Genomic DNA, 12708 nt, shown 5'->3' with positions numbered 1-12708 from the left:
CAGCATTTTGTTGCATTTTGGACCGCATCAGCTGCACATGTTCTCTGTTTTCTGAGCTAATATTATAAATGAAGGTTAGCCGATGCATAGATATTTCTTGGGCATTTTTGCCTTTATTAGAGAAACAACAGATAGTAGAGAAAAACAGCATGGATGGGGAGAGAGTGGATGACATACAACAAAGAACCTAGGTCAGGAATCAAGCCCAGGTCACTGCACTGAGGCCCTGGGCCATGGGGGATGAGCTCTGCCAGGTGAGCCACCGGGATGCCCCAGTAAACATGTTGTTTAAGGTGTGTGACCAAACGGCTCAGCTTCCCCGCTCCATTTAGTGATTCACTTGATCTGAGCTAGTCTGTACAGTCTTATGCTGTATTACGACCCAGTGGAGATTTTTCACATGTTTAAAGCCAGATGTTTTTTTCACAGCTCTCGTCTTCAGGGAAGCAGAAGTGGAGGTTTATAACTAGATAAAGCTTCTCCGTACAATAAACGTACAGACCCAATTTTGTGGATCTAGGCCAAAAGCTAAGAGAATTGAGGACAAAGGCTCTCAGTGTTAGGATTAACTCTTCGTTTCCTTTGTCATGCTCTTTCTCATGGGTTTAGTTTCGATACAAGACCCGGGTGTACAAACAGACCAATCTGGATGAGAAGCAACTGGCCAAATTGCACACAAAGGTAAGAAGGCTTTCTTTCTTTAGCTGGAAATTTAATTGGTCTAAACAGTCTGTATCAAGCCGTAAGAGAGTGAAAAATTAATTTATGATGTAATCTTTGTGTATGTTTACCTTTGTGCACATGCATTTGTAACTTTACTGTAATTTATTACACTGTCCTGACAGTACTACAGTACTTCATACTTCACTGTGATGTGTAGTGCTATGTTTTCTTCTCTTTACATGCAGGCAAGCCTCAAGAAATTCATGGATTATATCCAAACCAGCGCTGTGGATAAAATGGCCAAGTTCTTGGACAAAGGCCTTGATCCTAACTACCAGGACACTGACACTGGCGGTATGGAGCTGTCAGCTCAACTCATTCAGCACTAACTTCTATTTAATCCACAAATACATTTTTTGTCTATGATCTGTCCAGAATTAAAACAGCATATACTTGTGTTGTGGTAATTTCAAAGCAAATAAGAACTACACTTAAAAATATAACATGAATGCTTGTAAAATCAACTTCATTTTAATTTTCCCCAAACTTTAATCGTTCATTGTGCAGAAGAATAAAATGCTCTTGCACAATATGGGACGTTAAATCAACTGTGGTTTTGCAAAACATACTTGATACATTTCAGTGTTGCATTGCACCATTTTTAGCTTCTATACATCAAAGCTTCATTCATTCATTCATTCATTCATTCAGTCATTCATTCATTCGTTCATTCATCTTCTGAACTGCTTTATCCTCACTAGGGTCATGGGGGTGCTGGAACCTATTCCAGCTATGTTTTGGGCAAGGGTGGGGTATACCCTGTATGTGTTGCCAGTTCATTGCAGGGCGGACATGTAGAGACAAGCAGCCAATCACTCTCACACCTTTGGGCAATTTTATCTTAACCAATTAACATATTGGTGGATGTCTTTGGATGGTGGGTGGAAGTCAGAGTACGCAGGGAGAACCCACACAAACATGGGGAGAACATGCAAACTCCCCATAGAAAGACCCCCCCCACCATCAGCTGGTGTTGGAATCAAACCCAGGACCTTCTTGCTGTGCTTTTTCACTGCACCACTGTGTCTCAAAGTTTCAATTTCCCATAAAAAAATAAAGCTAATACTACACTAAATACAAACTGTTAAAATCAATCAATTAAAACAATAAATTTAGAAGCACTTATGGTGTTCTAAGTCATAGGTGCTACTAAAAACCAAAGTAAATGACCAAAAAAAAAATAAAAACAAGTGAATATTTGAATTTGAAATGAAAAATTATCATAACTTTAAGGGCTGATTCATATAATTTTAGTGATGATTCCTTACAGAATGTGGTGGCATCAAACACATAAATGTGTATTTAAGAATCATCCTCCTTAACCAAACAAACATCACCAAACAGCTAAATAAGGTAAGTGACCTGTGGCTCAGCCGTTTAAACCCAACCTTTAAACCTGGCAAACAACAAACCTCCCTCCGCGTTCTGCCCTCAGCTCTGTGGCATGTTGGCTTAACACTTTGTCAAGGATCTGAGCCAGTGTGGTTCACAATTTGGTGGCTTTTCTCAGATCCTGTTGGTGCTTTGGGGGAGCAGCAGACGGCTCATTTACAGTTTGGTTGTGCTGCTCTGTGTCACTCTAGCTTCTCTGGGAGCAAGTGTCAAAACACAAAACACAACCTGTCATCAAGGGTGTGAAACACATTTCCACTTAAGCACACAGGGGGGCAACAGGGAGGCCCGATAAAACCCCTCACAAACATACTGTAGTTCTAAAATCCCAAGCAGAGAGAGCACACCATAATTTTTTACTCCGGTTGGTTAAAGACACCGTCAGTTTACATATTAGACACTAGTTTCTGTGTCCATTAAGCATCGACTTGTGGAGCCTTGCCAAGGAAATTACTTCACTGTTATAAAAAAGAGGTAAAACTGCATAATGTAATTATTATATGAAAATATTTACATTTTATTTTGTTAAAAACTGCATTAATCAGCATTACGCTAATACTGGCATAAACATATAGATAGATTCAGATTCAGATGAAAAAATGTTTTCACTGACATTGTGACATTGAGTATATAGAACATTGATTTTCTGTCCTTTGTATTGGAGAAACAGTGTGATCTTGTAAACAGTCAGGCATTTTAAATGTTTGTAATTTGCAATTTTTAAGAAATATTCAGTAGCTATGCTCTGGACTGAAGCTCATGACAAAAGATTCAGCTCAGTAAAAACTGGGAATTATATTAATATATTGCTAACCTTATAGCATAAATACCAAAGTCATTTTTTGTTTTTTGCCAAATTGTGAGATCTGCATAACTTTACTCATACTGCTGCTTCATTTTTCATCATAGGCTATGATCTGAAAAAAATATGACTGGGGCAATTATACTATAAGGCTAACGATATGTTATTTTTAGAACAGTCTGACAGACATTTTTGTCCTCTAATGATCAAAGAACTATTTCAAAGTGAGGCGCAGGGGTTAACAAATGCTTGTGTTAGTGATAGAAACAACTTAGATTTGCTTATATATATATATATATATATATATATATATATATATATATATATATATATATATATAAAAAGAAAGAAAATAAGAGGAATATATTTAAGATGACCTCTGAAGTTGAATTATGTACTTGCCTTATATATATATATATATATATATATATATATATATATATATATATATATATATATATATATATATATATATATATATATATAAGGCAAGTACATAATTCAACTTCAGAGGTCATCTTAAATATATTCCTCTTATTTTCTTTGGTCATGTTCAGGTATGTTGACAGTCATGAACCATGACAGCAGCTCTCAGTCTGTGCAGGAAAAAGAAGTGATTGAAAGGCTTTAGAAAAATGACTTGGACCTGCAAAGGACCATATCCCCACTATTGTTAACATTTTTCACATTTGACCTCTCCTTTTCTTTGGAGTTCTCTCATCATGCTTTCCAGTCTACCTCAAAGTCCTACCAACTCCTGTTAATGTGACACAAACTAATTATGCAGTGTTCAGTGTGGCTGCCATCACTGCCAAGAAAACTACAAAATGGGCAACATCTGAGCCATTCTAACACAGTAACTTAAGAGGAAACATAGTCAGAACATTCCCCCAAATTATAAGATCTACAGAATGTGTTCACAGATAAAAGCCCTCAGCTGTTTTTCCCTCTGCCAAAAACTATCTAGTCACCATGGCAGCCAGTACTATGTGCCATGTTTTTACAGGAAACACTTAGAAGGCTTTTATATCTCTAAGCCCCATTGAATGCTCTTGCTTAAGTCATCTGTGTGATATGAGGTTAAGAGTCTTGTGACACAATATTACTTTAATTTTAAATTTATTAAAATTTTTTTTTTTTTTTTGTTTTATTGGATTCCAGAATAATTGTCAAAATATCAGTGCATAGAGATTAAAACATTACCACTCACTAGGGAGTCAATATTGCTGACTGTCAGACAGAACAAATCTCAAGATAGCGCTCCACAGCAGCTTTTATTCGGATTATAGGAAATACTAAGAAGATTTACAGGTTGACCAGTTGAGTAGCTTTACAATAAGATGATATGTTACAGGAGTGATGTATGAAACCTTCTTGAAACCATGAACACTATGGATATTTTTCCATCACAAGCAAATGTTCTGCACTCAAACCCCTATCTTTGTAAAAATATTTGTTATTATTGAAATGTCCCTAAAATAAAGTAAAAATAGTCATTGTGCAGTTAAACTATTTTAGTTACTGTTTTACTATTATGGTGTCCTTGTAGTCATATTACATCTGCATTAATTTGTATCTTGCGCTTAACTGTTGTAGGTGTTTAAGTTTGAGCTCTTTTGAACTGCTTTGCATACAATTAGATGGTTTAATCTACAGCAATACATTACATTCTATAAGCTCATCATATGTTTGCAGCATCTCTGTCCTGTGACAACCATCTATTTGACAATCTTGTTACAATCCAGTTTATCAGAGTGGCTTTTTGACTTCGGCTTATGCTTTTTGAAGAGTTTATTTAGTTTACTAGGGGAACATATTTCACTTTAATGGGGTTAGTGTCCTAATTTGTGTCTATTTGAGTTTGTGATATAAAAACACCAGAATGTCTTCCTTTGGGTGTTTGGGCTTTTACACTCAGTTGTTCAAAGTATGCATGTTTTCTGTCATGTTCCAGTGGGTGTTTTATACTTACATTCCAACACTAACAACTCATTTCAACTGAACTGAACTGAACTTTCAGATGCTATACTTGAAAACATCTCATTTTTAACGTACCTTAATAATCTTAATCTGCCTGTTTGTGTCTTCTAGAGACTCCTCTGTCACTGGCAGTGCAGTGTGAACCAGGTGGAGGTGAAGCTATTCGTGTCCTGGTGGATGGAGGGGCTCATATTGACTTCCGCTCCAAAGATGGACTCACTCCACTACACAAGGCCGTTCGAGGCCACCGCCATACAGCCCTACTGGTAGACATTCATACGCTATCATCCATTCATGGAAATATTGTTGTCTGACCATAACAAGTAATGAGCTCTTATTGTCATGGTGTAAGAGGAAAAATTCAGTCCTATTTTAGCGTGCAAATCCGCAAAACCAGTCTTTTGTGTGAATGTATATACCAACAAAATAAACAGACCCTCCCACTCAGCAATCCACACCTACCTCCATAAAGAAACGCACATGAACAAAAATCTATGATTCTGTTGTCACACAGAAAAAAGACGTTCAGACATTCAAATTCAGATTGCCTTCTATTAAAGAGATGTGGTAGATTTACATTTAGGCATTTGTCCAGATACCTGTAGAGGGGACACTTATTCAGGAGAAGATAATTGCATATGTTACATTGTCAGAGACAATGTTTTCCACAAAGGAAAGAAACAGCTGCTGAACTGCTTAGAGATTTACAGCAGACTCTGATTCAATACATAATTTAGTCTAGCCTGAGGTGTTTCATGACCTCTATGAACCTCTGGCTATGTATTCCAATCCTGATTTAAATTTCTATGAATATTCCTTAATGTACCAGGTTTGACGGCAGATCAAGATATCTGAGTTTGGCACATTTATACTGTTGTCTTTATAACTAATTAAAACTGGATGACATTCAGATATATTTGATTATTATTATCCTCACCGTTTTTAAATGGCCTGTGGTTAATGTTTATCATTTATGGTCTGTTTCCCTTCAGGTCCTGCTGTCTCTGGGTGCGTCTCCAGACTATAAAGACCGACGAGGGCTGACACCGCTCTACCACACTGTGCTGACAGGAGGTGACACCTCCTGCTGCGAAACACTGCTTTACCACCGCGCCAAGTTAGGCATCAGGGATGAGAACGGCTGGGACGAGACACATCAGGTACATGTTTGCACCTCATTGATTACTTGTCAACATCAGGGTAATCCTCAGGTGATCCTTAAAAGGATTTTCCCAATTAAAAGCGAATAGTATTCAGATCATGAAGATGTACAATATATAGATATAGACAGACAGACTTTATTGATCCCAAACTGGGAAGTGTATGTAAGATATGAAAAGTAAAAGTAGTCGTCGTGCAGCAAAATGGCCTCTGTATTTCCTCTTCTATATGATGGTTTTAGATTTAAATTACTTTTATATATATGTTACATTTTGCTGCTGTAGATATTTAAGGCTGAGCTCATTTTTAAGATCAACATATCTTTATAGCATCACTGCTGTGTATTAACCATGTATCTAATAAATTAAGTTTTCATGAGCTCAGAAAAACAGGCATGTTTTCAATTTTCTGAGGTAAATCTGAGATGTTTTTAAAGACTTATTATAATTTAGAAACGAGGATTTTAAGTCTATACAGGAACAGTTAATCCTTTATTCATGACAAAAATCAACATATTTTTAGATGTGTAGTTTTGACAGGATAAGAATAGATGACAAATGTAGCACGAAAAGTAAGTAATGCTGTTAGACAAATGTAGTGGAGTAAAAACTACAGTATTTGACTCTTAGATGCATTGCAGTAGTATAGGGTATAGAGTTACATACAGTGGAAATATATAGATAAAGTACCATACAACATATAGACAAGTAATTTGATTTTACCACTGTGGTTACCAATAGTACCAAAAGAATCAATAAAACTACCACAAAAGTAGGCTTGTGGAAAATAACTAGTTTAATGGGCCAGTGGCCTAATTTTTTGTCTATTTGGGGGTTGGGATATAAAAACATCAAATGAAATTCTGTCTGTGTGTGTTTAAGATTTTTCTTTCTGTTGTTTGTTTTGCACAAATGTGCTTGCATCCTTTTTGTCCTGTGTCAGTGTGCTCTGTTTCAGCATCTGTGTCTACGTCGAAAACCACTCATGCCATGACACACATGATACACCTCTCATCCTCTCCTCTTCATCCTACCCACCCAGCTTCTGTGGCTCCATATTCTATCAGTGGAGTGGACAGCTGAGGTCAGAAATAAAGGTATTAGATGCTTCACCTCAGTGTAATCAACCACACTTCATCAGCATCTATCTCTGCAGCTCTCTTACCCACTCATGGCCTCCACCTGACACTGTCTGTGTCTCAGTGTTGAGAGGGAATTTCACTCATGAGACGGACTGAGGTTCATGCATTACTATCTAACAAAAGCCTTTATTTTCACTGACTTTTAGTATCAGTATCCTCACTGTCCTAAATATAGGACATTTTGCTGCTTGGAGTTCTACACTCTAACACTAAAATGTGTGCCTAAATCCACATAAGTTAATTATTTTCTATATGGCATCAGCTCCTTTCAGGCCTATGATTCATTACCCTCTAGTTACAGTAACTAAAAGCTATGCAACTCATATGCCACTATAGTTTTCCTTTAGGTACAGTACAGAACTTATCATAGTTATACCCTTACATGAATTATGAAAAGAAAATTGTCGTTGGAGTCCTTTTTTTTTCTGATATCAGAAACAAAGGTTCGTATGACTGTGCTAAGTTGAAGTTTAAAACACTTAAAATACCAAAATATGAGTATGATAAAGTTTGTAGGTTTATGCTTAATTTGTATATTTGTGTATGCGTTGACATAATGATGATATTTCTAACTCTGTATTTATTATTGGACATTCTCTTACTGTTTTCTCACCCTCTGAATTTGGAGATAGTGTTAATTAAATGAGGTGTCACTTAATAACTGTCAGTCTCTCTGTTTTACTTCCTCATCTGTGTTTTCTTCTCTACCTCTCCATCCTCTGTTAACCAACCTCATACCTCTTTCCTATTTTTTTCTCCTGTATGTTTTGTGTTTTCTTCTCTTAAATAAATGCCCTGCCTTTTCCCCACATTCCTGTTTTTCCCTGTTCTCATCGTTATGATCTGTTCATGCACAGGCCTGTCAGAATGGAAACTCACAGCATCTGGAGCATCTCCTTTTCTATGGAGCAGATTCCACCTCCCAGAATGCCTCTGGAAACACTGCCTTGCACATTTGTGCTTTATACAACAAGGTAGACAAGATTTATAAACCAAACATCAGTTTCTATAGAGTTGAAACAACGCCCCTGGACACCACTTAATTTTTTATTAATTTCTATCATAAACTTACCCACCTTTTTAGACCAAGCATCCTGAATCTGAAAATTGGAATCTGAATGTACCTCTACTATTTCCACAAACTCAAAGTGTCATTTATCAAAGCCATCGTCTAATTTTTAATCTATAATCATTATGATAAAATATTTATGTTATTCTGTTTTTATTTTCTACTTATTTATGATCTGTTTCTAAACAAAACAGTGTAAAAGTTGGCCCAGTAATCTGACAAATTTAGATATTATTGCCATTAAAGCAACTTTTACATTTTCCCTTAGACCTATAAAAATAATGATTTTGATATAACATTCCATTTTTTTCCCATTAAATCGTACCACCTAGAGCTGGTAAAAGAAAAGAAGTTCACACCATCTAAAGCCAACGCAAATGTATTATTTACCTAGTAATTATGCAATTAATATTTTGCCTGAAATGTTCATTAATTAGGGCTGTTTGTTGCAGGAAAGCTGTGCACGAATTCTGCTCTACCGGGGAGCAAGTAAAGACACAAAGAACAACAGTGGGCAGACCCCCTTTCAGGTAATGGCTAAGCGCCTGGCTGGGTAATTATGTGTGTTGGGTGTTTGTATGGTTTAGTGTCTTATTAAGTTAACGTAGCAGAAAGTGCCAGGGCCTAATTTCACTTTAAACCATTATTGTGCTGTGATGCACACAGGGATCCCAGGTGGCAGGATTGTGTGTGTCCCCTTAATCTGGATACATTGACTCTGTCAGTGCAGAAGAAGCCAGCTGAGACAATCTGTTGTGATGTTTCTGTGTGTGAGAGAACGAGAAAACAATAGGGAAGACAAAAGAGAAGCATGGAAATGTACTGGATTATGTGCTGGTGTGTGTCATTTGAAAAAAAAAAAGAGAGAGAGCAGAACATCTATGCATTTGTAGAAAATAATGTTAAAGTCTGAACTCATCTGCTTTTGTGTTTTCCTGTATATTCTATATTCAGAGTTAGTGATGACTATAATAGGTACTTGGACAGAATTGCATTTAGAGCTTTAAAAATACATCTCACAGTCAACTTCGCCGTAACCTAAGCAACAAATTATGGAATGAATAATAGTTAGACCTCAGAGATGTTCAAGCTTTTTTTCTTCACAGTTGATTTTCCTGCATTAGTGGAATGATACATATACTGAAAGAAATTACAATTACAATTTAATTGCAATTTTAACTGACCACATACATGAATATATGTTTTTGTCAGGTGGCTGTAATGTCAGGCCATTTTGAGCTCGGAGAAATTATCAAAAACCATCGAGATACAGATGTGGGTGAGTAGCTGAGCCCTGGTTTGAATTTCTGTGGGGAAGTATAATGCTCTGTAATATTAATTTTCTAAGCTATGCTAAAATGTTTCGCTGGATCTTCATGGGGGAAATGCTTTAATACCTTAAGATATCAGATAAAAGACAAATGAACAAAACATAATAGACAAAAAATATTTTGTGGCAATATTACAGAGTGGGGAAGCAAAATTTACAATATTTTGAGGCCGGGATTGAAAGACAGTGTATGACCAATTAGTTTATTGAAAGCCATGAGAATTTATTTGCCACAAGAAAATTGACATAATAGAAAATGTTTTTATTCTATGTGTCCTCCTTCTTTCTCAATAACTGCCTTCACACGCTTCCTGAAACTTGCACAAGTGTTCCTCAAATATTGGGGTGACAACTTCTCCCATTCTTCTTTAATAGTATCTTCCAGACTTTCTCGTAATAGTTTTGCTCATAGTCATTCTCTTCTTTCCATTATAAACAGTCTTTATGGACACTCCAACTATTTCTGAAATCTCCTTTGGTGTGACGAGTGCATTCAGCAAATCACACACTCTTTGACGTTTGCTTTCCTGATTACTCATATGGGCAAAAGTTTCTGAAAAGCAAAAGTTTCTGAAAAGGTATGGATAATAGTGTTAGGTATGATTATGACAACAATATATTTTTGGTTTCAAAACAACTGACGTAGTGCCTGCTGAGAAAAACAACTAAATGTTCATTGTACATTTTGCTTCCCCACCCTGTACAATACAACATGTTTTGACAATTTTGGGCTGGAGATATAAAAAAAATGTGGATTAAAGTAGTTGGAGGCCAGGCAGAGAGAACAGTGAAGAGAACAGAGAACATCTGCTATCATACTGACCAGTCTGTTCTGACCTTTTCTGCCTCAACTCACCTTCCAGTTCCCTTTCTGGAGTCTCCAAAATATGCCCCCCAGAGGCGAGAGAGCACTCGGACACTGACAATACCCCACCCTCATCCCTTCCTCCGGGCCAACAGTGACAGCAGCATGAACCTGCCTGACTGGATGGCAGTGCCCAATGCCCCGGGGACCAACATCGTCTCTGTGCAGGTACAATAAAGGGCAATAAAGGGTGCATCTCAGACTGGAATATACGTAGTGCACAGGCCTTTCAAAGAAATTAACATCTTCTAAGCTCTCACAAGACAGTAACCTAATTTAATTTAAACTGACTTAAATCCATCCACCTGACATGATACTTACTGATACTTACATTACTAATTACAGTAAGACATACTGCTCTCTCAGTTATGTATTGTAGTTAATGTGTTCACTGGGGAAGGAAATAAATTATGAAGCCACAGACTGTTGTTGAGCTGTAGCCCATGAACATACATCAGATAATAAAAGCACATGATTCATGGAACATTTACACGTAATTCATTATATTCAGCATATTTTATGTATGATGATGGTGATCATGTCACATTTACATTTATTTGCTCTCAGAAGAGTCAGTTAGCATTAGAGTACCTGTTTAAATGAATTATACATTTTGTTCTTTAATTTTATTTTTTTAGCAATTTAATTTAATGTAAAAAAAGCCAAAATATTTACTTTCCTGGGTCTCAGGCAGTTTATCTATCTATCTATCTATCTATCTATCTATCTATCTATCTATCTATCTATCTATCTATACACACATACACCAAATATACATATCAAAACACTCTATTAAGACACAAAATTAGAACAGCAGTTTGTACAATATGTACTAGTCACTATATAGTCAATATGATAATTAAAGGAATATACATAGCAAGTGTGCAAAAATATATGCATATGGATATGCATTTAATGTACAAGGGCAGACAGATTCAAATACTTTTCATGATATGTTTTCCTATCTTTTACTGTCTGTTTCTCTTGCAGGGCTATAAGCATACAGGTACCCTGCGGAGCTCCAGCAGTCCCAGAGGGGCGAGAACACGCTCCCCATCCCGAGGGAGAATCGGAGACAAGGAGGACCGGAGCAGGCAGAGTCGAAGACAGGGGTGAGCGGTGAATGCTGAGCACAACATTTTGCTGATTCTCTTTCACTTTCCAACAAATGTCAGTATTGGCTGGTTTTGGGGCTTTCTGCTAGGTACCTAAAAATCCTTACAGACCTGCCTAAATAACGTTTATAAGGGTTACATAGTAGATAAATAACTGCTTAAATAAAGGCTGAAAGGATGTGAATGTGGTTAAATCTTAATGTGGTTTCAGTTTTAAGTGTCGTTTCTTACACCAGTTTTTTGGCACAACTCTATATTTGCAATAACTCACAAACTTTGTCATTTGGCTTTCTTTAAATGTACACTGCCACTCGTATTTCATTACTTTTGTGGTCATGTCTTAAGTTCTATCATGACTCCTTGGTTACCAAGTTTCAAGCCATTCTAACCTGGTATAGAAAGCCTGCTAGAAGATCAGCTCGATTGGTGCCAGTTCTCATGAATATTCAACATGCTAATCTGCTTGACTCCTATAATAATAATAATAATAATAATAATAATAATGATAATAATAATAATACATCAGTTTTATATAGCGCTTTTCTAAGTACTCAAAGACGCTAACAGCTAGCCAATGAGAGCCTGGCTTTTCAGCATCCTTTACCCTGCACAACAAGAACTGGCAGAAACCAAAAATTAAACTTAACATGCTTTGAACGTCCAACTCCCGGCTTCTATGCCTCTCTTGTACGGCGGACTGCGCCCCAGCTAGCTGAATACGTCCCAACCCTGTCACTGAACTAGATGAATTCTGTGGGCGTGGTCTCACCCGGGCGAGCTCAAGCATTAACCCGTCATACTGACCAGCTTTTCTAATTGACCTCATTTCTCCGCTTATTTCTTTTCAGTGCCAATAGCAGACACAGGAGGTAGCAATTCATTTTCAAATTCACTACATAACACAAACACCTATGGACATAACACATTTAAACAAATACAAGTAAAAACGGTTTTGTGTGGCAGGGTACCTTTAAGCCCTTATAAGTCCTGCAACTCAATTCATTTATATTGCAATGCAAGGAAAAGTAAAATAAAAATCCAGGATCTGTTTTTTTTTCTGGATTTGCTCCAAATTTTAAGGGTTTCATGTTAAATCTCCGCCCAGCCATTCCATCAAATTTCATGTAAAA

The 12708-nt window shown here is 36.9% G+C and overlaps 1 protein-coding gene across 2 annotated transcripts in view; it reads left to right on the top strand.

Moving 5' to 3' along the window:
- The window catches only part of shank1 (SH3 and multiple ankyrin repeat domains 1), an 84763-nt gene that overhangs the window by 40111 nt on the left and 31944 nt on the right, over window positions 1-12708 (top strand). For both annotated transcript variants that reach the window (XM_030141383.1, XM_030141384.1), the window contains 9 exons: window positions 610-681; window positions 909-1017; window positions 5009-5163; window positions 5890-6057; window positions 8057-8173; window positions 8721-8798; window positions 9481-9547; window positions 10462-10631; window positions 11454-11575. In XM_030141383.1, the coding sequence (XP_029997243.1) occupies window positions 610-681; window positions 909-1017; window positions 5009-5163; window positions 5890-6057; window positions 8057-8173; window positions 8721-8798; window positions 9481-9547; window positions 10462-10631; window positions 11454-11575 (1058 nt within the window). The remainder of the gene's footprint in view (window positions 1-609; window positions 682-908; window positions 1018-5008; window positions 5164-5889; window positions 6058-8056; window positions 8174-8720; window positions 8799-9480; window positions 9548-10461; window positions 10632-11453; window positions 11576-12708) is intronic.

Source organism: Sphaeramia orbicularis, chromosome 8 (genome assembly GCF_902148855.1).
Source record: "Sphaeramia orbicularis chromosome 8, fSphaOr1.1, whole genome shotgun sequence".
In the NCBI taxonomy this organism is placed as follows: domain Eukaryota; kingdom Metazoa; phylum Chordata; class Actinopteri; order Kurtiformes; family Apogonidae; genus Sphaeramia; species Sphaeramia orbicularis.
This window is presented reverse-complemented; position numbering and strand designations above follow the sequence as displayed.